Here is a 27,690-nt window from a genome sequence, read left to right as displayed (position 1 = left end):
ATTGTGTGTCCCGTCCACCCCACACTGAACCACATTCCCTCTTTGACTTTCCTGATAGGTCACAAGACTCTGTTATTAGCCGTCCCTTCTTCTCTGCATACCATATACCCCCTAGCTGAGAGAGCTCATCCTTTCCTAGGGCTTCTCTTACTCTACCTGTGCTGACATTCCTCAATCTCTGATTCCAGTTCAGATCTGTCCTATGCTCTAGACTTCTCCAACTGATGACCCGCCTCTTGGACACCTCCACCTGGTCGTCCCTCAGGTATCTCATTTTTAGCAATTTCAAACCTCAACTCCTCATCTTCCTCGCTGATCTGCTGCTTGTCCTCATGGGTTCCCTGCCTCAGCTGGCGGCAGCAGCAGCTGTCCAGCCACCCAGGCCAAAGTCCTATAGCTGACCACCCCTGGCTCCTCTCTCCCCCCTCACATTCAATCCCTGAGTCCTGCACAGTCAGCCTTCTGGGAGTTCTGGCCAGCCCACTGCCCTGCTTCAGAGCAGGCACCCCACATCTAGCCTGGATGCTTCACCAGCCTCCTCGCTGCTCCCCCTCTTCTACAGTCCATTCTATCATGGTTGCCAACAGGATCTTTATAAAGTGAGAATGTGGCCATGTTTCGTTCTTACTTAAAGCTTTTAAAGGCTCCTTTCAATCTAAAACCCACATTCCTTCGCCTGGGACCATAATTGGTCCCTGCCAACCTTACCCACTCACCTCTACTGTCCTGCTCTCACTTTCATTTTGTGGTCTAGTGGTGCTGAGCAGCTAGAGTTCCCTGGACAGGCTAGGATGCCTTGTGCCCCTGTGCTTCTGCATAATAGGTGTCCACTGTCAGCCCTTCTCCACTGTTCACCTAGAACCTTAGTTATCCTGGAAGGTATGCTGAATTACTGTTGAATCAAGTTAAATTAAATTAAGCAGAGCATTTCCCTTGACTCTGTGGGCTCTGGGAGTGGCTGGAGTGAGTAAGACAAGATCCCTGTCTACAAGAAGCCTATAAGCATAAATCTAAGTAATCTTGAATGGCAGCTTTGGTCAATGGAACCAAGGGCATAAACTTCAGAGATGGTAGTAGGCTGCCAGAGGCCGCAAGAAGGAATCATTATCAACTCCCAGAAAGCAGTCAGTGGAGTGACAGCAGGGGAGGGTTACAGGGCTTACATATGGAGGTGGTAACAACTTGGAGGTAGCACTTGTTGTATCTCAGTCAGTAGCTGCCTCCCCTCTTCTGGGCCAAGAAGGCTATCAGAGGTAACTCTACAGAGATGTAAGAAGCTGCAGTGCCCATGCCCTCTGAGCTGGGCCCTCCCTTCCCGTGAAGGCTTCCCTGCAGATCTGCCTCTCTCTTCTGGCCCTGCCTGCATGGTAGTTATTACTGAAGCTGCAGGCTCTGAACTGGACTACCTGGGCTCCCATCCTGGACTCCCTCTTCCCAGCTGCATGCCCATAGGCCAATCACTTCTCTCACTTTACTTCAGTAATTACAGAGGCAGGAATAATAACCACCTTCATAGGGATGGTGGGAGGACTCGATGAATTGATATAAGTAAATGTTTTAGAACAGTGCTTGGCACATAAAGTAAAAAATATCTACTATTATTATGTCTCCTTTCCAACCATCTACTATGCAGGGAGCTCCCAGAGACCAGGACTGGGCCTGGTCCATAGCTGTGTACTTGAATCTCATCAAGAGAATGGAACAAGGTGGGAGGTCTCAGAGCACAGGTATGAGTAACTGAATATGTAACCTTGGAAGGGCCGGCCTTCATTCCTCAGTGGCAGGTCTGGGGACAGGGTAGACTTGGGGAGCTAGGAAGATAGCAGTAAAACTGGGGCAGGGGCAAGGATGCTGGGCCAGGTGGGGAAGGTGATGGGCAGCTGTGAGTATATCTGGATCTGGGTCTTCCTGGCTTGGCACCTGGTATGCTATTTGGTCCAGAAGTCCCTTCCTGCTCTTTGAGTACACTTGCAACATGGGAAGCAAAACACCTTCCTGTTGTCCCCGGGCTGTAGGGGCCTAAGTGGAAAGGCAGGCTGGACTCCCTCTGGACACGTGTTGGCTAATATAGAAGAGAAGCCTCATTCCCAGTTCCACAGGGCCCCTAAAGGAGGTCAACCCTGCCTATGTTCATAAGTCTCTCTTCTCTGCTTGAGGTAAGGAGTGGTACAGAGAGGGAGAACTGGGACTCCAGAATCAAACGTAACTGTGGCCCAAACATGGTTCCTCTGCACAGTAGCTCCATGCCATAGGCAAGACATTTATAACCTCTCTGAACCTCAGTTTCTTCTGTAAAAAGAGTTTCTACTCTGCCTGCTGTTATGATGGTTAGCAATAACATCTTTAGCCTAGTACACAGAATGCACTGAAAGAGAAGAGAGTTTTTCTCATTCAGGGCTCACCCCACCAGGAGGCGGCGGTCTAGTTTGTGACAAGCCTGAAAAGGGCCTGTGGCAAGAAAAGGGCTCCATGAGCCAGAAAGTTCTTGGAGATTATCTTGGATTCAGCCTGTTTGTCATATGAGACCCCTGATGCGTAGAGATGGAGTCGAGTTGAAACTAAAAATTCAGGTCTGTCCTGGCACCTCCGCTCTGTGTCTCTCTAGAAGGCAGCCTGGGTAGCCACAGAATTTCAATTCTTGGGTAGTGCTGGTTTGTCCTAAAGTGCCCGGCATGGGCCCTGATCCAGAAAGGGGGCAAAGCCACATCTGCTAGGTGACTGAATGTACACATGTGGAAGCAGCAAGTGAAGGAAGGGTCAGACAGGCCTCTGGGTCCTTGATTCTTATTGTTCATAAGTCCCCATGCCCCGAGATGTCCCCGACTCCATCCCAGCCCAAAGTGACTTTCACCTCATCAAATAGCTGCAGCATGATGGTGAGCACGTCTGGATGGGCCTTGTCCACCTCGTCGAAGAGCACCACAGCATTGGGACACTGCCTCAGCTTCTTGGTCAGCTGGCCGCCCTCCTCGTGGCCAATGTAGCCTGGTGGGGACCCAATAAACTTGGCCACCTGGAGGAAGGAAGGAAACATACTGGAAAGGTCTTTCTATACCTTTAGTTTCTGATATGGACATGCACATGAAAATGGCTTCATTCATTTTTAACACTGCCTATCTCAACAAGGACAGTTGGACTTTCTTCTGGGGTGGTAGGAATCCTGCCACAATGGAAGAGTCTACAGATCTTCTCTAGGTTTCTTTTTTAGAGCAAGTCCTATGCAAATCAGATCGGTGACCCTCTTGCACATGTATGCCCCTGAAGGATGAATCCCAAGGCTGCTGGAGTTATCTCAGGTCCAAATGACAAGTCCCAACAAAATACCCACGCAGAGTGATGTTGACTCACAGGCTCTCCATACCATACTTCAGTGAGGACTCTTACTTACCTCATGCCGCTCTTGGAACTCAGACATGTCCAGCCTGATGAAGCCCTGTGTGGAAACAAGCAGGAGTCCATTTGGAGGCAGGAAGGTAGAGGAAGAGGGTTAAGGAGGAGAACATCTCAAATATCCCCTAGGCTTTCAGACCGCACTAATGCAAGATCTTCTATCCTATTCTATTTTTTTGGCTCCTTGCCTCCTTTTCTGTCCACTCCTCTCCCACATGATTCCCTCATTCCCTACCTTAATAAACCCAAGTCATGTCCCGGCTTTTCTAAATCTGGCTCAAGATGTCTCTTTTTAGGCTTCTACTGGTCTGATTACCACATCAGCCACCCCATATTTCCCGAGGGCATCCTGTGTGTGCTGAAGCTACAGCAGCGAACAAGTCTTGGTCTACGTCCTTGAGAAGAAGCCGTCAAGTGGGGCAGGTAGACATGGGCAGAGTCAGCTTCAGTCTGTGTGGGCCATGCGGAGAAGGAAGGGTGCTGCAAGCACCCAGCCAGCTCCATGGTGCCCTCAACTTTGCAGCTTTTGTGGGCACATGCCTCTTTGTTTTAAATTACTTCTCTTTTGTGCTAAGAAATCTTTTTTTTTTTTTTAAAGATTTTATTTATTTATTTGACAGAGAGAAATCACAAGTAAGCAGAGAGGCAGGCAGAGAGAGAGGAGGAAGCAGGCTCCCCGCTGAGCAGAAAGCCCGATGTGGGGCTCGAACCCAGGACCTGGGATCATGACCTGAGCTGAAGGCAGCGGCTTAACCCACTGAGCCACCCAGGCGCCCCATGTGCTAAGAAATCTTTTAATTTATTTACATTTCTTCATTTCACTTAAAAACTATACATAAGGCAGCTTGTAGCCCATCCCTCTCCACCACCGGGCCTAGGAGTGATCTGCTGGGAACTGGCCCTCTGGGGTGAGGTTCAACCATGATTAGACCCAGGGAAAGGGTATGTGTGTGTGTATGTGGTGGGAAGTTTGCGAGTTAATGCAGGCAGAGTGTTCACTCTTTTTCATGATGAATTTAGGGACTTATAGGTACATGTGCCCTGTCCCTCCACCCAAACCAGGGTTCCCCAGGCTCCTCTCCCACTGGCACACGTTTCCACCTCAGAAAGTGCACTCACTGAATACCCTTTGTCCCACAGCTGGGGATGACAGGGCACCAAGACCCTAGAGGGAGGTAGCTATCTATGTCTGAAATCTAGGCCACATTCTAGCATGCTGCTGGTCAGAACTGTAGTTTTTCTCACATCCTGTCACTCTGTACCCACAGTACAGGGCAGCAGAAGTGCTCTGGCAGGGACATGGCTTCCAGTCCTAGGTTGGCCACTGTCTTTGTGGCGCTGGGCATGCTGCCTCTTCTTTTGGAGCTGTAGTTCCTTTCTGTGGAACACAGGCTCTTGTTTCCTCTACCTGATTTGCTGAGTAACTCTGAACAAGTTTCCGGGCTTGATTTGCTTGCCTGGAATATTTTTGGTTTCACATGATCTTAGCTTAGGGTTATCTAGAAGTGAAGCAACAATTATGATAGTAATATCCAATATGTACCGATCGCTTACTATGTGCTAACGGTGTTTAGCTGTTTACATGGTCTCATTTAACATTCATAATAATCCAGTGAGATAGGTGCCATAATTGAACCCATTTTACAGATGAGAAAACAGATGGGAACACAGATCCCAGCCAACTCCGGAACAGTTGAGAGTTGGTATTTGAAGCCAGGCAGGGGCCTCAGACCCTTGTCACAGTACCATGCTAACTGCCATCTTCCAGGCACTACTATCCTACCTCAGGAGAAGACCACAGAGCGCCTAAGCACTAAGGTGCTTTTGCAAGGATTATTAACCCTAATAACGGAAGCTAACAAAATTGCTCAAATTTGGGACAAAGAGCAGAGGCTAATGAGTGAGAAAAAATAAGCCAAAGATCTGAAAAAGGAATTATACAAATGTCCAAACAAAAACCTTGTGAGGCAGCCAGGTCTAGAGGCATTTGTGACTTTTTACAAATGAGGCCACTAAGGATCAGAAAGCCAGAACTTAAAACCAAGTTGAGTCCCCAGCTAGTGTACATGTCACTGAGCCGGCCCTACTGCCCAGGTCCTCTCCAGCTCCTGTGACATGGCCCTTCCTGTATATCTTTCCTTGGGTCCTGCTGGCATCAGATACAGTCCAGGACTCTCAGGTTTTGAAGGCAGGTTTCATGCCTGCCTGTTAAATGGCCAGAAAATGCCTGTGCTAAACACAGACTCTGAATGGAGTTGGTACAAGAGGAGTTTTATAGAGGCACCACCTAGGATTTAAATATTAAATACACAGACGGTTGTACTGGGTTTCTCATGCCTCACATCTCCCTATTTGACACAGGAACAGACTGACAAGTTTACAATCTAGCTGCCTACTACAGCTAGGAACAATGGCACTGAAAGGAGAGTTGAGAGACTTGGATTCTGATTTTATCTCTCCCCCTTGCAACTGACCCTGGATGGGCCCCTACATGCTATAGGGTCTGGGTCTTCCCATCTGAAAAGTGGCTCTAATTCAGCATCTATGTTATCTTCCTCATGGGGTTGAACAAGAGGTCGATGGGGTGGTACCGTGGAAAATATGAGGTGATGAATAAACATGAGATCAGGGCTCAGGCACTGATTAGTGTGCTAGAGCCTGAGGTCACTGTGACAATATCTCGCTGTGGGGAGGGGTCAAGCAACCTGCCTAAGGCTAGCAGAAAGAAGAACTGGAGCCTGTGCTGAGGCATGGGCAGCTCCAGGGCCTTGAGTGCCCAGCCCACTGCCTCTGAGGGGTGATGGTATACTGTAGGACACCATCCCCATGCTTTCAGGAGCCCCTGCCCTAGTGTCAGTCAGCCCCTCATTCAGATGCACCGACTGAAAACGACCTGCATCATCAGTCTCTTAACACGCCCATCTCCTTTCTACACCAGCAAGTCAGCCAATGCTTCCCTTCTTCCACTGTGTATGAAGACATATTAAGACAGCTTGGATAAGGAGATTATAATTTGTAATTAAATATTAACCTTTCTGACAGTATTAAAATTAAACCACTCAGAATTCCTCATCCCTAATCAGGTGGTTCCTGCCCGTAACTGTATCTTCCCTAATAGTCCTGCTAGTTTATGGCTCTTTCCAGAGTGCTAATTGTTTCAATCGCTGCCAACCTGATGAATTGTCTTAAAAATGCTATTTCAGTTGCAGCATGCTAATATGCTGTCCTTGCTTACTGCCTGTCAGGAAGGTCTGCTCTGGGCTTGGTTGAGGCAGAGCACAGCTATGGGCAGAGCCAGGGAGGCCTCGGAGCCTTTAGCCAGTTATTAGGCAGAAGGGGGCCGGGGATGTTGCCATGGCTGCCAGGCCCTCAGGGAGGAGGCAAAGGGGCAGTGAGGCCGGAAGCAGGACGGAAGGTGGCTAGGACTCTGCTGTTAGTGCAATTTTGGCTGACAGCAGCCTGAGTAATTTCTCAATGCCTCAGCTGGGGAGGCCTTCCACAGAAATTAGGCAAGGGCATCTGGGGTCACGGGCAACCTCAGGTGGTAAGCAGGGGTACCTTAGCTTCCACAGCAGAAGGCTGGTGGAAGAATGTCTGGCTTTAGTTGAAATGTTTCTGCAATCTCCAAGGATGGCTCTGACATCTCTCTCTGCAGGAAAACATTTCCATTCAGCCTAGAAAGTCAAACTAAAAAGGCCTTGAGGGCCCGAGTCTGAATAAATAGAGGGATAGTCTTCTCTTTCGGCGAGGTCCAAAAAGGCTCTGAAGTCATGGGGAAAAGGGTCTATGACCACCCCACAGCTTAGGGCCAAAGAAATGTTTAAAAGCTCATATACAATGGAGAGAAGCAATAGGGTTATCTTCTCATTCCAACTTGTTTTCTTCTATAGGGCCCAAGACTCTCTCTAGCATGGCCTTGATGTACTAGATAGTAATAATATCTTTCTAAACCTGTTTCCCTCTCTAGCCTGAGTTCCTCAGGGCAAGGAGTATGTCCTAAATGCTGAGTTATCAGGATCTATACAATACCTGGCCAGAGCAGATGCCTGAAAATGCATGGATGAATCTCACTGGGTTCTCCTAAATGCCCTAGCAGTCAGGCAGGGCAATGATTATTTTTACTGTTTCACAGATGAATAAACTGAGATACAAGGAGGTTGGATAACTTGCCCAAATTCCTGGAACAACCGGTGGCCAAGTTGGGGTCAGACTGAGGCCTGCTTTCTGGGCCAGGGTCCATCTTTTTGATTCACATTGCCAGATTCAGGGAGCCTAGAATTTTGGGGGCTAGCAGTAGTGGTGAGGTCTCCATGGCCTGCACATCAGACCGACATCCCAGCCCTTACCTTTTTGGCATCTTTGTGCATATATTTGGCTGTCTGCTTGGCCAGCTCTGTCTTTCCTAATAAGAAGGAAGGGAGAGGTGTTGGGTTAGGACTAAATGACTTATCTTCTGGAATGAAAGAATACTAGAAATGGATGGACATTGGAAATAATGTTTTACGGATGGGCTCATGGAGGGTTGGTGACTCTCCCAGTCACTGGAGGGAGAATTAAAGGTGGAGCTGGAATCAGAATCAAAGTATACACTGCATCTTGATTTTTCTGTGGATAGAGATTGAGACTATTTTTCTACAGCAGCATCCTAAGAATGGAAGGTGGACTTTTATAATCTAGAGCCAATTTGTCCTTTGAAGCCCAGTGCAAACCTTGCCTCTGACAGGAGCATTCTGATTCCTGGTCACTCCACTGAATCTCTTTAGACACTTACAGTCTTGCCATTCAGCCAGGCTCCAGAGCCAAAGGCCAAACTGAGGCTGGGGGGCAGTGGTGGGTGGGGGGAGGATAAAGACTACTTCTCCTTGGCCTCATAGCCTTTCTTTGTAACATAAAGAAGAAATGACAATACCAAGTGGTGACTCTGAAGGGCCTTTTGGTATGATGGCCAAACCTTCGGAACTCATTGCCTAGCAAAGGAAATCAAGTTCTACAGTATCATGGTGAGGTGGTGGTGACCTAATCTGGGGGAGTGCTAGGTCCTTGAAGATGCTAAGAGGGAATGAAGAGACAACAAATGCATGAAAACTTGCCATCAGGACAATGATGGGAGGAGGTGGTACAGGTTGGGGGGCTCTGTGAGGGTGGAGAGTGAAGATGTGAGAATACCTCAGATTATCCAGCCCAAGTGGCCAGAAAAATACCCAACCCATTTGACTAAAACCAATTTTGCGATGCACCCCACACTGTGTTGGCCACATCAAGGGCTTTCTTTAGCTTCCTAGAAGGTTATGCCCCAAGCTGTACTAAATAAGGTTGGTGTGCTGGGCAGTGGTGGTGGTTTAACTGTTCCCAAAGGGCAGCGTTGGGGATGCAGAGTGGCCAGACCAGGGCTATCAGACCCCAAAGGGCCAGGTGACTTAGGCCCTACAACACAGCTTCGAGTGAGAGGGACATAATTCCAGCTGTTCCTAACCTAATGTGACAGATGATCCTCTTGCTGGCTCTGTAATTTGGAGGTGGTGTTTTCAGAGCTGGAGTTGTACAGAAGTGGATTGTGTGACTCTGAGCCATAGCAGCTAGGGTTCCCCCAGCTCTCCTCCCCCACTTTCCAATCTGCTCTCAGTTACCTATTCCAGATGATCCCAAAAAGAGGAAGACCAGAGGGTGTTCTTCGTCGTACCAGCCATTCTCCTTCCTCCGGATCGCTAGGGCCAAACACACAAGATTGGGGGGGGGGCAGGGAGAGAGGCAGATAAATCAATGACACAAAAGGCAGGATAATTATCACTAAGTATACAATATGTTTTACTGCTCTGCGCCCACTCAAAGTCCTCACTACCATTAGTGCTGCCTAATCTGATTAGCTGGCAAGGCCCCTAGAGACACCTAATCAGGTTAGCATGGATTTGGAAAGCTGCCCAGAGCAGATTTCGGATAAAGTTTTCCAGGATGAGCACTCAGCGTTGCCAGGGAAACTGAAAGGCGGGTGGACGGTGAATGGAGGGGTAGGGGGCTGGTGAAGGAGAATTCGAGAGGAACTTTAGCTCTTAGATGGCTGGTTACCCATCTACTCACCACTCTTGAGAGACTGAGCGGGCCTCCTATGCAAATGGAAGAGACAGAAGCCCATGGCAGGCCCTGAGGGATCCGGGGTGTGAGCTCTGGACTCGTTCCCATTTGGGGAAACCAAGATCTAGTCTGCTGTCTGAAAGTATAGCCAAATGTACTTTCTGGAATCCAGTCAAGGGTAGTGTAGAGCTCAGGGCACAGACGGGTGAGCCACTCGGTTAACACTGCCATTAACCATGGCCTCCAGTGAGGAGCAGTGGCTGGGGAGTGAGACAGACATGTACTAGGTTCCCTAAGAGTTCAGCTCTGCTCGAGACAGACCTGACCGCTCCTCTTTAGGAGGAAGTATATAACCAAGGGCTGTGCATTCAAGGTGAGGAAATTAAGTGCCTAGCGACAGAGTGGGAGAATCGGGCTCAGAGGCATCACTCAAGTGGAAGAGCAGGGGGAGGAATGAGGCAGAACCACTAGAAGAAAAACCATTTATTGAACATGCTATCTGCTGCACACAACTGGAAAAACTGTCAACATTTATTACTCAAGACCCACACAAACACCCTGAGAGCAAAAGTCTTATTTTCAATTCTAGTCTACTAAACAGGAAACTGAGGCAAGAGATAAAGAGACTTGCCCCAGTCATACAACTAGTAGATTACTAGTTGAGAGTAGAATCTCTTCTCTCTCTAAACATTTCTTCTTTTTGCTCATATAGGGTTGCTTTAAACATGAATGGGAACATGGCAGTCAGAGGCAGGAAGGGGATAGAGCATTGTGTAATGTCAGGCTGGTCTGGTTCTCAAGTGTCAGGGGGAGATTAACAAAGGGATATATGCCAGAAGACAAGACCTGGAAAACAAGTCAACTGAGAAAGAGCTGATGGTCTTGGGGGCAAGTACTGGCCAGTCCTGAGGTACAAAGATCATAATGCTATACTGTGTGCTACGATCTATATGGCTGGGTTCCAGAGAAGTAGCTGCGGAGGTCAGGAAAGGCTTTCTGGAAGAAGTGGGACTGATAAGGGATTGTGGAGGCTGGGAAGGATCTGGAGGGCCAAAAGTGGCCAGCATGACACAACTGGGGAGACAGGAATGAACATGAGTAATTGTGGGTGGGGTCAGATTACGGTCTCAAATACCTGCCTTTGTGGCCTCTCTTACCTCAAACTCATATGCTGCTACCTGAAGATCTTTCCAGTTCTGGCCTCAGCAGAAACAGATGGAAGTGTAACCTCTTGGGAGACGTCCCCCGAGAATCCTGAGAGGGCCTTAAGAAAACACTCAAGTCCAGCCTCTCCCTTGGGCAAGGTTCCAGATCATCTCTACACTGGCTGACCCAGTCCTATGGAAGGCTTGGCTCTCAGAGGAACCCACCAGCTTCACAGGTACCTGAAGGCTGGGGATGATGAGGGGTAGTCCATCCCTGGCTGAGATGGGAGTCCCCAGTGCCCCCTGAGAGAAACAAGACCTTGTGCATGGCGTTTTTGGGGAGGCAGAGATATAAATGGCAAAGGCTAGACTTCTGTGGACACGATGTGTAGGTGTGTGTTGAGGGAGGGGTGAGAGAGGGGCATCTGAAAGGAGTCATATTCTTCCAAAAGTTGGGTGAACTGAGAATGTAGGTTGGAAAGAAGCTGAGCATGAACTGAGTTCAGGCTTCATGGGGTATCTGGGGGAGGCAGAAGTGGCCAGGCATCACCCAGAGAGGTGGCCTGGGGGAAGTGTATTTCCCCAGGTGTCATGTACCTGAGGTTCTGATCTTGATCTCTCTTTCAGAAAAGCTTCCCAGCTACTGTGAGCTACATACTGCTGGGCTACGCAGTTCAAAAACACCATGGAGAAGGAGGAATTGGATTATGCCTGCGGCCATCTTTCCCCCTTCTTTTCTAATAATGCACCTGGGAGAGAGCCCTTTATAATGCCAGGCAGACTCCACTGCACAGCTGTCCCTGGCCAATTCTGCCAGACCCGGGGCACGAGTCTGGGGTGGGTTTGATCTGGCCCCCTGTGAAACAGGCGAAATGCCAACCATTAAACAATTATAACTCTGGATATTTCTAATAATATCTGAAGAGAAAAACGACCAAGCAGATGGAGTCCGACAGAATGAAAAATGGAAGCAGCTAGGAAAGACTGAGGAAGGCGGGCCCCCAGGGTGTGTGGCTGGCAGGGTGGCTGATGACCATGGCTGGGAGCCCTGAGGGTTCTGTCAGGCTGGGGCAGAGACTCTGAAGGGCTGCTGGAGACGTGGCCATAGGTGCCGATGTTCTTACCGTGGACCAGCAAATGCAACAACTTCTTCTGCTAGTACTTTTCAGTCTATCAAAAACTTCCATAGACATAACTTCATTTGAGCCTCATTATGAATCTACAAAGCAGGCAGGGCAGGGAATTTTATCCCCCACTTTTATTAAGTTTACTTTTTAGTAATCTCAACACCCAACGTAGGGCTCGAACTCACGATGCTGAGATCAAGAGCTGTGTGCTCTTCCGATTGAGCCAGCCAGGTGTTCCTTGATTCCCTTCTTATAGATGAGGAAATATGTGCAGAGAAGTTAGATAACCTGCTCAGGGTTATACAGGTAAATAAATGAAGGCCCTGGGCTTTACCCACAACTCTGGCTAACTCTCGAGCCTGAACTCATGCTTCAGGAGTTTAAAGAAAGGAGTCAGCCTTCCTGGCCACAGCACCTCCTCATACCCTAGCCTCAGCCAGAAAACTTGTCTTTCTGTAGCCTTTCTGTCTAGCTCATTCAGCCTTTGATACATGGCCTCAGGAGCCCCTGTCCTCCAACTGTTTCCTGACCACAACTTTCTGGGTTCAAGATGGTACCAGGGTTCCCTGAGCAGGCAGCTCAGCCCCTTCCTTGGCCCGTCCCATCTCTGCAAGCTTGCACAGGCCTGGCTGCCTCTCCACAGACTGGGTCAGCACCAGTGCCTCCTTTCTGTGTTCTTTCCCTTAGGAGAATGCCTTCTCCTGGCTGTGCCTACCACTACTGGACCATCTTCAAACTCACAGGCAGCGAACTTCTTGATTAACTCCACGACCCCACCTCTACTCCATTAACTCCCGGGATCTGGGAGTTGAGCATCTGCTCAGTAGGTTGAGCATCTGCCTTTAGCTTGGGTCTTGATCTCAGGGTCTTGGGATGGAACCCCAATGTCAGATTCCCTGCTCAGTGGGGGTCTGTCCCTCCCCCTGGCTTGTGCTCTCTCTCTCTCAAATTGAATGAATAAAATCTTAAAATAAAAATAAAAACAAAACCTCCTGGGGTCTTTATTCTCTGGCCCACGTCACCTACAGGGTGTTACAGTAGACAGAGTAGGAGTTACAGGATCGAGTGTAGAGTCCTAGCTCTGCCACCTTCCAGCTGAGTGGCTTTGAATAAAATACGGATTCCTGTAGAGCCTTGGTTTCTTCAGTTTTAAAATAGGAATAGTCAGATACACGCCAAGCCCCACACATGTAGATGAAATGAGTCCAGGGTTATAAGGGCACTCTGCACAAGCAGGATAATCAGAAAAGTACAAACCACAGTAGTCCCAGTAGCAGTGGCAGCTGTAGTGGTATGGGACAGATATCTCTTTCATCCTCGTGCTAGTCCTGAGCAGTAGGTACTAGCTCCATTTTACATAGAAGACTGGGGCTCAGTGACGGGCAGTGCAAGGGGTTTCATCCACCTGTGCCTTTGTGTCCTCGAGGAGGGTGTGCCCAGGTGTGCCCATAGTGTGTAGTCTATGGCAGCAGGCGCTAGGAGCTCCATTTCCTGAGGAACTCTTGGGACCAGCCCAGAGGTGGTTTAATGCTCGATGATTGAATCAATTAATTGTTGGTTTTTCTGGGATCACAAGGAGGAAACAACAAATACTTCGATTTCCATATTACAGAGAAGAAAAGTGAGACCTGGATCTGAGTCTCTCTCTCTCTCTTTTTTTTTTTTTTAAGATTTTATTTATTTGACAGAGATCACAAGTAGGCAGGGAGGCAGGCAGAGAGAGAGAGGAGGAAGCAGGCTCCCTGCTGAGCAGAGAGCCCGATGTGGGGCTCGATCCCAGGACCCTGGAACCATGACCTGAGCTGAAGGCAGAGGCTTTAACCCACTGAGCCACCCAGGCGCCCCTGGATGAGTCTCTTAATGCTTCCAGTGGTCACTATGACCCATGGTGAAGAAGGCTTCCTCTCTCTTCTTAACCCCTCTCTAGGGAGCCTTCTCCATCTGAGCCAGGTGCTGTGCTAATGTAAGGTCTGTGCCATTTAAGTGAGCGCTGTTGTGCAAACTGTGGCTTCCAAATGGGATGGGAGCCCCGGGAGAGGTGTGGGAAGAGCCATTCGTGTCCGACTGACATACGTGCCAGGACGATGAGGGGGCACTGCCAGGCAGTGTGGGCATGATGGGACATTCCAGACAGAAAGACCCGCCATGTGCAAAACCAAAGCAAGAGGAGACACGCCTCCTCCTTCTCCCATCCAGGCCATTACCTCCATCCAGCTCCAGGTTCTGAGGCTATCTGTGTGGGCTGACTCCTTCTTGAGAAGTTCTAGTGATCTAGTGTGGGAGGTGTTTTTTAACCTAACCTGGAACATGTCTGTACCATGCTTATGGCACCTCAGGGGAACCAGTCCTTCAGAGGAATTCTTGTGGATGAGTCACCTGAACATCTTTAGCAATCTCCTGTCTATAGCTTGTAGGTTCGGGGAGCACAGCTCAAGAAGTGCTTGCTGGCAAAATGGGTACGGACTGGAGCCTCAGGTTGGGAGGATGAGAGAAGAGTTCTCTTCTTAGTCTCTAAGGATTAGTGCTCCTGAAGGCTTACTATTGCTACTGAGTGGTTAACATGATTAACATAAAAAATGCAAATAGCTTTTGCTGAACAACCCCCACCCCAGGTGTGTGTGTGTGTGTGTGTGTGTGCGCGTGCACTTCGTAGGAATCATTGGAAGGAAGACTGCCACCCTTCCAGAAAGAGGCTGGGATGAGAATCTGTCGAAGAGAGGCTGAATGTCAAGATGGGCTCAGGCTTCATTCACTTGAGTTCAGCAATTTTTTACAGACCTGTGTGCCTAACCCCAGGGAAATGCTGAAAGAAGGTAGTTCCTGACCTTTGGAGAGAGACATTCAAAAAGATGTCCTGTGGTAGGTACAGTGATAAAAGGTGTCCACGGGAAGCCCCAAGAACGGGCCCTGTGTCCTGGAGGAGGGCTAAGAAAGGCTTTCTGGAAAAGGCCTGGGTCCTGAGTTTCTCGACAGGCCAGGGAAGCACCATGGTGGTCTGGACAATGAGAATATCTGAAGTGGTACGAGGTGGAATGGGACTGCACGCAGTTTTCTAAATTAATCACAACCACGTCATGACTCAGGAATGACCTGGACTTATTTCTCAGCTCAGAAATCGGACTCTAAGGGGGTTGGTCCAGAAAGGTGCAGGGCTTGGGCAATTAAACAGTTTTAGACGGTCAAAAAGGGAAGCAAAGCACAAGATAGCCCACTGTGTGCCACATGGCTGATGCTGAGATTCTGAATTCAGGCTAGAGCCGGGTACGAAGATCAGTTGTGATGGCAGAGCTTTTCTCAGGGAATTCATGGGCTTCAGAGTCAAGTGGGAGCAGGTGCAATGGGTGTTGGTGATAAGCCCCTGGTTGGAGGGAGCGTCAGGGAAGCTTCCAGGTGGGCAGGCTAACCCAAAGTAGGACTGGGGAATGGCCTATCCACAAGGGTCAAAGGTCAAGTAGTGTGCGTGTTGTTGTTAACTATTTCAATACACTCGTGTTCCTAGTATGCTTGTGAGCTACTAAAGGGCAGGTTTACAGCTGCTCCTCTTTCCTCAGAGCAAAGAGATGGACAAGGGGCCCAACCAAATTACTTCAGTGAACTACACTACACATCTATTTCAAGCAGAGTGTTGGAAAAACTGGAAAAACAAAATGATTAGGTCATGGTCTCTGCTCTTGGGAGTCTACAATCTATTGCTCCTGAACTGAGTTAGGTTAAGTAAAAACCAGCTAGAGTGTGGGAGATGGGCAGGGCAGGGGTGCAGTTGGGAAAGGACCAGAAAAAATGGAATTCCAAGCAGAGGGCAGCAGGGTAGCATCAAACACAAGCAAGTCAACACAGCATGTCCACAGTGGGAGCCGCCAGGTGTACAGTCGCTCAGGGAAGGGGGATGGGGTGGCAGCAACAGGGGTGGGCCTTGTATACTGGGCCATGGCAGCAAGAGCCACTCAAAGATTTTGAACAGGGCAATTTTCATATTTTACAAAGCTCACTCCAGTTGGGGAGGAGGTGTGATTACAGGGGAAGGAAAGGAGGCAGGGAGACCAGGGAGGAGGCCACTACATGGTTCAAATGGGAGATTCTGAGGTCCTGAGCAAGGGCAGTGGTATTAGAAAAGGAGGGGAGAGGCCAAGTTTGAGACCCATTTAAGAGGCAGAATGCTAGGACCTAATATGTGATGGGCTATAAGGGGTGAGGGAGAGGGAGAAGCTAAGGAATTGTCTATGTTTTTATTCAGGAGACCAGTGAATGGCAATGCCTTTACTGAGACAGAGGAGAGGTGGGCCCATTGGAGAAGGGGGTGGAGTCTAGCCCTGCATGTGCTAATGAGACAGCTAGTTGCTTTTCTGAGGAGAATGGTGGGCACAGAGGCTCTGAGCTCCCAGGAGGTTGGCCCAATGGGCTAGGCATCCTCCCCCTCCCATGCCTAAGAGTAACTGTGGATTCTGGAAGGACTGACTCACTTTCAGTGCCAAGGCTCTGGCCTGTGGTATGTAGGCTAGGCTTGCTTTGGCTCCAGTGACCCTAGAAGACCAGAGAGGCCATGGAGGCCTAAGCTAAGGGGTTGGTACTTTATCTCCTCCATTTGTAAGGCGGTAACTGCGCGCCAGCCTTGCTAGAAGCCCTGCAGCTGGGGATCACACTGATAAATTCACTGTATTACTTTGCACAAATCAATATCCCAGCACTTACCAGGGGTTGATGTGACCGAAATTGGTTTCAGCCAATTCGTGTGGGTAATAAATGGCCATTTATCAAATCAATTCATTCTGCGGCACTTCTCTGGCTGCCCATCCTCATGGTACCCCTGGGGTGCCAGGTTCCACCCAGCCAGTCCCTAGCACATAGCTGATGCTGCCTAGAGGATCTAGAGAGACCTGGCCTACCCCTGTGGATCCGCCTCTCTCTCCTGCACCTGCTTTAGTCTGGAGACCTTGGGCCACTGGCTGCTGCTTGCCCACCACAGATTCTGACCCAGAGAGTACCTCATGCTTCACCTGGTAAGGGAATATTACCTGATCACCATCAGTGTGATCACCAGCCACAGGCCTCTCAGTTGGTGGGCATACAGTTACTACCATACAAATGGAGGAGAGATGCCAACCCCACAGCTCAGACCTGTTTGTCTTTTCTAGGGTCACTGAGAGAGCAGGGTCAACCTACCTAATACAGGACAAGGCGTAGGGCCTTCCTGATCTGAGGCAGAGTTTGGGTAACAAAATGGAGCTCTGGGTAGAGGGAAGCTCTCAGGGCAGACATTCCGACAGCCCCTCGGAGGTGGGCAGCTGGATCATTTACTCCTGCTCTGGGCCAATGACAAAGACAAGATGGGTGGTACTTCAGAGGTCAGTGTAAGATCAGAGGAAGAGGCCAGCCTGGGGCTGGGACTATGGATCAGTCCTGGCGTGAAGGAAACAACTGTGGGCCTGATCTAAAGAACATGCCCAACCCTGGATGATAAACATCCTGAGGACAGAAACTAGAAAGAGCACGTGCTATATTGTGAGACAGTCATGTACTTGGTTCCCCAGCTAACAGCTGGGGAAACTGACGCTCAGAGAGGCCGAGTGAGTAGCCCGAGTTGCATGGCTGATAAGTGGCAGAGCTGCTATTGGACCCAGTTTGGTCTAATGCTCTCCATTCAACGTCTTCCTCTCCTCTCCCTCCAACTTCTGGGAGCTTTACATCTCATGGGCTTGAGGAGCCAGGGAGAGGCAGGAGGTCACAGACACAGCCTGCTGGTAAAGGACCGTGTAAGAAGCAGAGGGAAGACATTACGATGGCAGTGGCCGTGCTGGCCCCTGTGGACAGGAAACTCCAACAGGAGATGCTTTCTGAGCTCTCTGCCCAGGTAATCTCTCTCCCATGAGCAACTCCTCTCTTCAAACCCCCAAGGGCTCCCAGGGTCTCTTCTCCCTCCACCTCAGCCACAGCCTTGGCAAAGAAGTAGGGGGTTGCCATCTGCCAGGTGGAGGCTGAGAGTGGATGTATCCAGACACAAAAGGGCAGCCTGGTGTGGTTTGGGTAGTGTACTGGGGCCTGTGTGTTCAGAAAAGCTTTCTCAGCTCCTATGTGTGGCTGCAGACAGCCTTCTGACCTCTAGCTGGTGAGGCAGCTCTAGTCCGTGGGCTCCTTTTATCTGCTGCTCAGGTCAGGCCCCTGATGAAGGGTTCATGACCACTGCATGAGTCTCACTGATGTTTGAGGAGGATGGAGATCAGGCTGGGCTTGCTGTGTCGCAGGGGTGGCTGCCTTCATTTTTCAATTACTACTCTAATTGGTGTCCTAGGGCTGAAATGCCGCTCCAGAATGTCCCAGAGGAGCACCACAGTACAGTCTGATGTCTTCTTTTATCAGTGAGCCTCTATTAGGTGCTGTCTTTGGCAGTACCGGACCGCATCTGGTGGAACCAAATACTTGGAGAGAAGGGGTAAGCAACACAAATGGTACCAAGACACTGTAGGGCAGAAGTTTTTTTTTTTTTTTTTAAGATTTTACTTATTTATTTGACAGACAGAAATCACAAGTAGGCAGAAAGGCAGGCACAGAGAGAGGGGGAGGCAGGCTCTCTGCCAAGCAGAGAGCCCCATGCGGGGCTCGATCCCAGAACCCTGGGATCTTGACCTGAGCCGCAGGCAGAGGCTTTAACCCACTGAGCCACCCAGGCACCCCAGGGCAGAAGTTTTTAAACTTGAGCTGAGCATCAGAATCACCTGTTATAGGTGTTATAACAGGGCCTGTTATAACACAGACTGCTGGGCTCTACCCCACAGTTTCTGATTCCACAGGTCTGGATGAGACCTGACATCTGTAATTCCAATGAGGTCCCAGAGGACACTAATGTTGCTGAGACCATTTATTTGAGAAACAATGCCTTGGGGATATCTTGTTTAAGCTGGACACAGGTTACTCTGCCCTTGCCTCATTTGAGGTCACCTTTAGAAAGTCATGCACCTGAGTCACAGACTAGAGGTGAGGCCACCACCTTGAGCAGCACCCTAGTTTTATATTCTTTCTAATGGGGTCTGCATGGGCAGGAAGAAAATTAGAGTAGGGGTTATACCAGAGAGCAATCTGGCTCCTAGTATGGGACATAAGAGCTTCTAGGGTTGAGAAGAAGGCACTTACGACTTTTTCAGGGTGTTTTTCCTAAAGTCAAGCCAGCTGCTGACAAACTATACTGAGGAGAGGCAGAATTCCAGGCTGGGAGACAAAAGACAGAAGTTCTAGTTCTGGCTGAGTTGCAACATTACAAGTGATGGATAAGCTCCTGTTCTCTGGGTCTCAGTCTGCCCACCTGAAAAGTGGGGGTTGGGGACAGTGGACCAGATGAAGATCAGAGTTAGAGCACAAGAAAGCAGCCTTGAGCAATTATTATAAGTGCTCTATATCTCAGCTTCCTCCTCTGCAATGTGGGGATTTGGGGCACCTGGGTGGATCAGCTGGTCTGCCTGGCTCAGATCATAATCTCAGAGTCTTGGGCTCGAGCCCCGTGTTGGGCTCCTGCTCAGTGGGGAGTCTGCTTCTCCCTCTCCCTCTGCCCCCAACTCATGCTCTCTCTTCTAAATAAATAAGTAAATAAATAAATAACTTAAAACAAAAGCGGGGGGGGGGGGGTTTAATGGTACCAACCTCATGGGGTTGCTGTAAGGATTAAATGAAAATGTATGTGCCAAGCTTAACCCAATGCCTGGCACACAGGAAGTACAATGAATGTTAAGTTGTAACAGCCCCCTCCGCATGGTATGGTGACAGCATACACCTCACTGCAGCAGACCACGAGCCACCCACCCTTTTGTGGTGCTGGCTGGCCCCCTGCTACTCACCAGCACCCACTGTGGCGATGGCACTCTCCTGGCCAATGATGTGCTCCTTCAGCCGCTGCTCCAGGGGAAAGCGGCGCCGCTCCTCAGCCTCACGCTTCCGTTGCTTCTCCTGATACTGTGGGGAGAAAGGGAAGCTGGCTCAGGGGTGCCAGGCCTGGCAGATCGTTTCATTCCACACTATAACCCAGGGGCAAAGAACACAGGTCTGGGGCTCCAGGGGTCCGGATGCACACACAGGCTCCTGGCCACTGGAGGCTGCCCCAGTCCTTCTCACTGTCCCCTTATCCAAGTCCTCACCTCAGGTGGCCACGGCTCAAGAGTCCTGGCTCACCCTGCTAATAAAATAAAGTACTGCAAGTAGATTAACCCTTGACTCTGGAGTCTGACAAAAGGCCTGGGTTTGAATCCCAGCTTTATCACTTACAAGATGTGCTAATTATCTGGAGCAAGTTACTGCCCCTCAGTTTTCTCAATTGTAAACTAGGGATTAAATATGATGATATGCACAATGAGCCGGCATGCGGTGTAAATGCTTAACGGAGGTTCTTTCCTTTCACTTACCCTCTTGAAAATCGTTTTGGTTTTTACTCTCTCTCTCTCTCTCTCTCTCTTTAAACATTAAATTCTATGCCCAATGTGGGGCTGGAACTCATGACCCCAAGATCAAGAGTCACACACTCTGCCGACTAAGCCAGCCAGGTGCCCCCAAAATCTTTTTGGCTTTTAAACCAGAGCTATGAACACCCTCCACTTCAATGATATTGGATTTCAATTAAACACAATTAGTTGGCAATTGCCATGTGTCTGGCCCTGTGCATGCCATGATGGAAATGGTAGGTTGGGGAGAAGGAGGAAGACTGGGACCTAGGGGGCTCTAGCTGCTGCTGAGTGTCTGGTGTGTGTCTCGCCCTTGGCTTGTTGGTCCACTTTAGAAAAGGCAGAAAGAAGGAGGCCTGGGCATGATCACACTATAAGGGAAGAGAGGAGAGCCAGGTCTGCCCTCAGGGAGCTCTAAGTTGGACAGGAAGGTGAGGCGGGGCTTGTACACAAATACTTCTTAGGAAGGATCAGCCATTTTCCTCCAAAGTATGCATGCCTATTTCTAGCTTGTACCTATCACTAAAAAACAAACAAACAAACAAACAAAAAAACAAATAAAAACCTCCCACTATTGAAAACAAATTTGCTGGGGCACCTAAGTGGCTCAGTCAATTAAGTGTTTGACTCTTGACTTCAGCTCAGGTCTAATCTCAAAGTCCTGAGTTCAAGCCTCACACTGGACTCCATGTTAGTGTGGAGCTTGCTTAAAAACAAAAACCAAGTTTGTTCCATGTTTGTGCATCTGTCCTCTAAATTGATTATGAGTTGCCTGAGGGCAGGCACTGTCTTCTACTCACTGCTCAAGTCCTGGCACAGTAAAAGGCAGCTGGTGAGTGTCTGCAAAATAAATTTGGTGACAGATAAGAAGAGGAGAGAATTAACAGCTAACCTGGGTGGCACAGGAGTCCAGAGAAGGGAAAGATACGCACAGCCTGGAACACTGTGGGGAGGCTTCTGGGTGACTGGAGGCTTGAAGAAGTTGGACTACTGGGTTAGGCTGGAGACACGGGACTGTCTGGAGGCCAGGCAGGGTGCGTAGGTATGCAGGTCAGATCAGAAAGTGCTCATGGAACCAGGCAGATGGGGGAAGGAAGCAGGCCTTGGAATGGGACAGAAAGATCTGGATCTTCAAGAGGCTCCTTTCCCCTAAGACCCGTAACACTGACAGCTTTCTAGAAAGAGAGCTGCCAAGGTAAGGCCCTGTCACAAAAGTTGTGGCTGCAGATTGCTCTTGCAGGCAGAGTGGATGAAAAATACCTGCTGCTTGGGCAGTGTTTTCCTGTTACGGTAGTGACCTTGACAGAAGTTAAAAAAAATAAATAGCAAACAATCCAATTTTGGTTGGTGCTATCAGTCTGTAACTGAAAGCTCCCATCAGTCCTGGGTTTCATATGGAGCAATAATTCGGCGCCAATCCCAGTGGAGCGACGCTTGCCGGTTGGAATCCGGAGTGTCACTGCGCAGCTCCCTCAGGCACCACATACATCACCTGGCTCTGACGACTCTGCCATATATCTGCCTCCTCCTCCTCCCTGCCCACCCAGCCCCTCTCAGCACTTGGGTCCACTGGGCTGGGAGGCTCTGATGGAGAGACGCACACACACTGCCTGGTCCCGCACTGGCTAGCGGCCGGGCTGGCTTGGAGGCAGGCAGGCCATGAAATCAGCTTGAAGCAATGGAAGCTGACTGCCGAGGGCTTGCTGGGTCTGCTTCCTTACCTGCCCTCAGGATGGTCTCAGAGTCTTCCTGCCTCTGGGCCTTTGCTCATACTGCTCCCTCACCACAGAAGTCTCCTCTGTTCCCATCAACCTCTAAGTGCCCTGGTGATCTCAACTTGAATACCACATTGTCTAAATAGCCTGGCGTAAGGCTTCATGCCTGGCACCTCCAGAGTACATGTTTAACTGCCTGTTTGTTCCTCCCTACTCAGCCATGAGATCCTCGGTGACAACGGCCACGTCTTACTCAGCTCCATGGCTCTCTCACATAGCACAGGGCCTGGCTCCCAGAAGGCATCAGTGTGCGCTGCCAACTGAATGAGGTTAAGTCCCAGCTGTGGAACAGCTTGCTGAGCCAGGCGCTGCACTTCACGTACAGTGTCTCCTTCAGTCCTCACAGCTGTCCCTATCGGAAGCTTGGCTCCTCTTTTGGCTCACAGCGGGGCATGTTGTATGGGAGAAATAGGAGGCTTTGCTCCGGAGAGACCGGAATTCAAACCTCACCTCTTCACTCACTGGCAAGCTGACCTTGGGGAAGTTAACTGGCCTCCCGGAATTTTCGTTTCATCATGTCTAAAACGGAGACAGTAACTCACACCACCTTGCAGGGTCCTGGTGGGATGCTGGTGAGGATTGGGTGAGATAATCTACACAAAGAACGTGGCAGAGACTCTGGCACAGAGCAAATGTACAGACAGGAGTGTTGGTGGAGGGACACAAGTGCAGAGCACAGTAGCTGGCCCTGGACAGGCTTCTGGTAAATGTTACTTCTCTTCTCCTTCACTGCATGTTGGTAACTACCTAACCCAGTGCTTTTTTGGGGGATGAGGTGGGGGCATTGGAACCCTTTTAACTAACTTATGCTGTATGGGCTCCACAGATGAAGAACTGCTCTGGCTCAATTAGAATCTAGGAGCCTAGTCCACTTAGAGCCCCCATTGCCCCAGAAATGGCTCCTTCCTCAAGAAGCCTAGGTCTGAGGGTACCATCTCCATACAAACTGGGTTCTGGGGATACCTCAACTGTGCAAGGCAGCTCATCTATGCCTGTCAGTTTTCCTTACTGTGGTAGAGAATTCTGCCTCTGGGTGCTTTCCATGCATTCATCTGTAGGGCCTCTTAGAACATATCTTTTTCCTTTGTCACAGGCAAACATGACTTCTAGCCACTCTGTTGGTTTGGGTGTAGATATTGTAGTCTCCCTAAGTCTTCTCCAGGGAAACATTTTTATCTTTTATAACTCTTCGGTGTCATGATTTTAGGTGGTTTTAATATTCTTGTTATTTTCTTGGCCAAGGAGAAATGGTCCTTGACTTCTATGGGGGTGAATACGGGGGAAAGGTTATACCGTGATCTGGCTGGTTTCTTTTGTTTTTTCTTTTTCCTTTTTTTCTTTTCTAAGATTTTATTTATTTATTTGAGAGAGAGAGAGAAGTGTCATGAGCAGGGGGCAAGGGTGGAGGGAAAAGCAGACTCTCTGTTGAGCAGGGAGCCCAATTCAGGACTTGATCCCAAGACCCTGGGATCATGACCTGAGCTCAAGGCAGACACTTAACTGACTGAGTCACCTAGGTGCCCTCTTTTCTTTCTTTTTTTTTTTTTAAATTTAAAGATTTATTTTCTTATTCTAGGTGGGGATGGGGAGCGCATGAGCAGGGAGAGGGGCAGAGGGAGAGGGGAAGCAGACTCCCTGCTGAGCATGGAGCATGAACCAGCCCCATCCTGAGGCCTCGAGATCCTGACCTGAGCTGAAATCAAGAGTTGGATGCCCAACAAACTACCCAGGCATCCCTACCTTGTTTCTTAGGAGGTTTCTAGATGGTCCTGGGAAAGATCCAACCTGTGGCCTAAATCTAGGCACATCCTGATTCTTTCCAACCTGGAACCCTAAATATCTATTAAGAAAACTTCTGAACATGGATCAGACTTTTTGATTAAAAATGAATAGGATGCTGGAATTAAGCCAGGTTAAAGTTTCCTGCTTTATGGTCTTTTCCTAGTGCCCAGCACAGAGTCTGTATTTTAAAAAAATGTGTTGAGGAGCGCCTGGGTGGCTCAGTGGGTTAAGCCTCTGCCTTCAGCTCAGGTCATGATCTCAGGGTCCTGGGATCGAGCCCCACATCTAGCTCTCTGCTCAGCAGGGAGCTTGCTTCCCCCTCTCTTTCTACCTGCCTCTCTGCCTACTTGTGATCTCTGTCAAATAAATAAATAAAAATCTTTACCAAAAAAACGTGTTGAATGAACCTCTTCTTAAGGCATTAGCTAGGAGCCCTGGCTTGTGAAAAATTAGCTTGTGAAAAACCAGCTAGTGGAAGAACCAAGGAAAGGAAAATACTTGGTGTATATATATTCTATGTGGGAGAGGAGAGAAAGATGGGAGAAGGCACTTGGTAAGGGTTCCATAAATGTAGGCTACTACTGTTCCTGGCTTTTTGAGGAAGCCTACAGAGACTAAGTCAAGGCCCTATTTTGACAGGGTTCCAAGGAGAAAAAGATAGGGCAGGTGACTCAGCCTGTAGAAGCAGAGGGTACTGGGCTGAGAAGCACTCGGAAGAAGCCACCCAGGAGAGCAGGAGTGGGGGAGTGAGCATCTTAATAAAAGCCACATGCAATTAGCTTCAGAAGCCCTCACCTGGAGCTGGCAGCAACCAGCTCCCCATGCTGCATCTTGGCTGGATAATCATGGCCACTGGTTTCCATCATTCTTGATTTAATATGGCACCCCTCCTGGCTGTGAGTGCATTTACAGGAAAGGGCTGGGAGGCTGGGGTGAAGCCTAGCTAGGCTCTCTCAGAGGTGGGTGGCTGGGATGAGTGGTTCTTTGGGGAGGGTTAGAGAGGGAAGGGGTATGTCAGGCAATCCTATTATTGAGTATTCCTCAGGGAACAGGACTGACAATGAACCTGGCCGTGTGTTCACCAAAAGGGCAGCTGAGGCAGTGGTGGGAGTGGTGAGTAGGCAGAATGAGACCCTGGGTAGGAATGTGGTAGGAATGGAGGAGGGAAGAGAAGAAAGGCCAAGCTACAATTTGCCTCTCATGGGAGGTCAGGGCCACAGAGCCTACTGGCTGCTCTCAGATACACTCAGATATGCCCCATCCTCCTGACTCTAACCTCAACTCACATCACCAGGCTTCTGTCATGCACTGAAGCTAGAATGACAGAGAGGACTGGGTAGGAAAATCACCAAAGGGACAGGGAGCAATAGATGAGACTGGGGTCAGGGGATGATGGGAAGAAACACTGAGTGGGGGGGATGATGGTAAGAGCAGCCCAGGAGGTCCAATAAAGAAGCCTGTGGGATGAGAGTGGCATCCAAGGGACTTGAAAATCTCCTGAACTAGCTCATAAAGCACACATCCCTGGAGAGGAAGTCAGGAACAGGGCAGGTGTCAGTTCTATCACACTTGGTGACTGTTATGTTGGCACCCCAGATTCCATTCTCCTCTCCTCTCTTGCAGTCCCATCCTCCTTGCTACCAGAGTGATTTTTTTTTTTTTTAAAGATTTTATTTATTTATTTATTTGACAGAGAGAGAGAGAGAGAGAGAGAGAGAGGAGAGAACAAGCAGGTAGAGAGGCAGGCAGAGGCAGAGAGAGAAGCAGGCTCCCCACTGAGCAAGGAGCCCGATGTGGGGCTCGATCCCAGGACTCTGAGATCATGACCTGAGCCGAAGGCAGCGGCCCAACCCACTGAGCCACCCAGGCGCCCCAGAGTGATGTTTTAATATGTAAATCAGATCATGTCACTATGCAAATAGCCAGGCTGATCCAAAGACTGGTGAGAGAAGGTTAAGAGGGGGCAAGGACTGGCTCAAGTGAGAAAATGAGTTTTGTTCTCAGTGGCATGGGATGTTTATAATCCTACAACTGGTGACATTAACTTTGATCACTTGGTTAAGGTGGTCTGTGCCAGGTTTCTCCACTATCCTTTCCCAGTTTGTAATTAATAAGTATCCTGAGGGATGAAGAACTGAGTCTATGTAAATAATCCTCTTACTCCTCAAACTCCCATTCACTAGTTTTAGCATCACTGCGGAGTCTCACCTGATGGGGACCAGCTGTTCTAATCCCCATGGCCCTAAGAAGTTCGGAGTATCTCCTCTGTACAGAGATGAGGTAAATTAAAACACAGTTCCTCTAGTAGCAAGTAACAGAGACAGAATGCTAACCCTTGCGGTCTGGCTTCAGAACTTTGTACTTGCCACCTTGCAGGTAAGAAAAGACCTGTTCCCTGCCTCAGGGAATTTAGGGTCTGTTTAGGGAGATCAGAGTTAAAACACAAATCTCCTATTCCTACTTTTAGCATGGGGCTACCTAATGATTTTGCTAAAAATAAACACCAGAAATGCATAACCTGAATTTAATCATAAGGAAACATTAGACAAATCCAAATTGAGGGACATTTTACAAAATAACCTGCTTGTACTCATTAAATGTCAAGGTCATGAAAGACAAGAAAAAACTGAGGAACCATTCTAGATTAAAGGAGACTACTAAAGAGACATGAAACTAAATCCAACTTGGGATCCAGAATTCTCTTTCCTTGTAAAGATAATCATTGGGACAACTGGTGAAATGTGAATAACATCTACAAATTAGTTAATATCAATATTAATGTTCTGCTTCTGACAACTGTATCAAGGTAAGAAAATGTCCTTGTTTTTTTTACGAAACACAACTATTTAGGGGTAGAGGAGCATCATGTGTATAACTTACTTTTAAATAGTTCAGAAAAAATTATGCATATCTCTATAATATTTATATACATCATAAAGCAAAATGAAAAATGTTAACAGGTAATGTGGGTGAAGGGTTTACAGAATTCACTGCACTATTTGTGAAATTATGTAAAAATAAAATATATCAAGATAATTCTTCTCCTTGGGGGATGGGTAGTGACTGGAAGAAGTATAAGGTGGGTTTCTGAGTGAATGGTGTATTTCTTGATCAGATGTATTTAGTTTGTGAAAATTCAGTGAGCTCTATACTTGTGATATGTACATCTTATAAGAGTACATGTCAACAAAAAGTTTTCAAAAAGTTAAAAACAAAAGAGAGAGCAAAAGCTTGTCCCCATAAAGCACCTAAGTCTGTGTCTGGCCGACAGTAAGCCTACAGTGAAGGTCAGATGGTATCGCCACCCCTGCAGCGCCAAACACAGGGCTAGGTGTGCTCATGTTGGCACCTGAGACGCGGCAGGGAGCAGGCTGGGCAAAATGGGGAAGAGGCATCACTTCACCCTAAGACAGGAGTAAGAGAACCCCCTTATCCTCCTGTGTACCTTACCCCTTCTCTCCTAGAGGGCTTTCCACAGCTCTGATGGAGGCACCCAGCCTTATAGCCCAGAATGCAGGCCCAGGGGAGCACTGCATCCCCAGCTACCCCTGAAGCAAATGAAAAAATGTAGATATAGGAAATGTGCTTGTGATTCTGTCACTGGGATATGCAAATAAAATATATATGATAGGCCTATCTGCCTAATATTCCTGCCAATTCATTCTCTGGGTGTGATTAAAATGAGCAATAAATTCCTCGTGAGTCTCGGTGGAATGAGGATCTGGGAGTGGAGATGCAGGCTGGCACCAGCACGTCCCCCTCAGCTGAATATTCATCATGGAATAGCTCCCCATATTTTTGTTTTATCTGCCATCATGTGCACAGAGATATATTTCTACCTCTCTCTTTCATCTCTTAGTTAAAACATGAAAATGGTCTAAGCTCTAAGTATTAAACTCTCCATGTAGTAAAATCCTTCAAACTGAGATCACAAGCTACCTTCTCTATGAAGCCTGCCCTGCTCATTCTTCCTGGACATGAT

General features: G+C 48.7%; 1 protein-coding gene across 2 annotated transcripts in view; it reads right to left on the bottom strand.

Moving 5' to 3' along the window:
- Positions 1-27,690, bottom strand: part of CLPB (caseinolytic mitochondrial matrix peptidase chaperone subunit B) — a 140,536-nt gene that overhangs the window by 6,716 nt on the left and 106,130 nt on the right. For both annotated transcript variants that reach the window (XM_047691442.1, XM_047691443.1), the window contains 5 exons: positions 19,555-19,669; positions 9,018-9,095; positions 7,737-7,792; positions 3,389-3,433; positions 2,852-3,013 (listed from right to left, as the gene is read on the bottom strand). In XM_047691442.1, the coding sequence (XP_047547398.1) occupies positions 2,852-3,013; positions 3,389-3,433; positions 7,737-7,792; positions 9,018-9,095; positions 19,555-19,669 (456 nt within the window). The remainder of the gene's footprint in view (positions 1-2,851; positions 3,014-3,388; positions 3,434-7,736; positions 7,793-9,017; positions 9,096-19,554; positions 19,670-27,690) is intronic.

This window comes from Lutra lutra, chromosome 10, assembly GCF_902655055.1.
Source record: "Lutra lutra chromosome 10, mLutLut1.2, whole genome shotgun sequence".
NCBI lineage: Eukaryota > Metazoa > Chordata > Mammalia > Carnivora > Mustelidae > Lutra > Lutra lutra.
The sequence above is the reverse complement of the archived record's forward strand: the minus strand, read 5'-3'. Positions and strand labels throughout refer to the sequence as shown.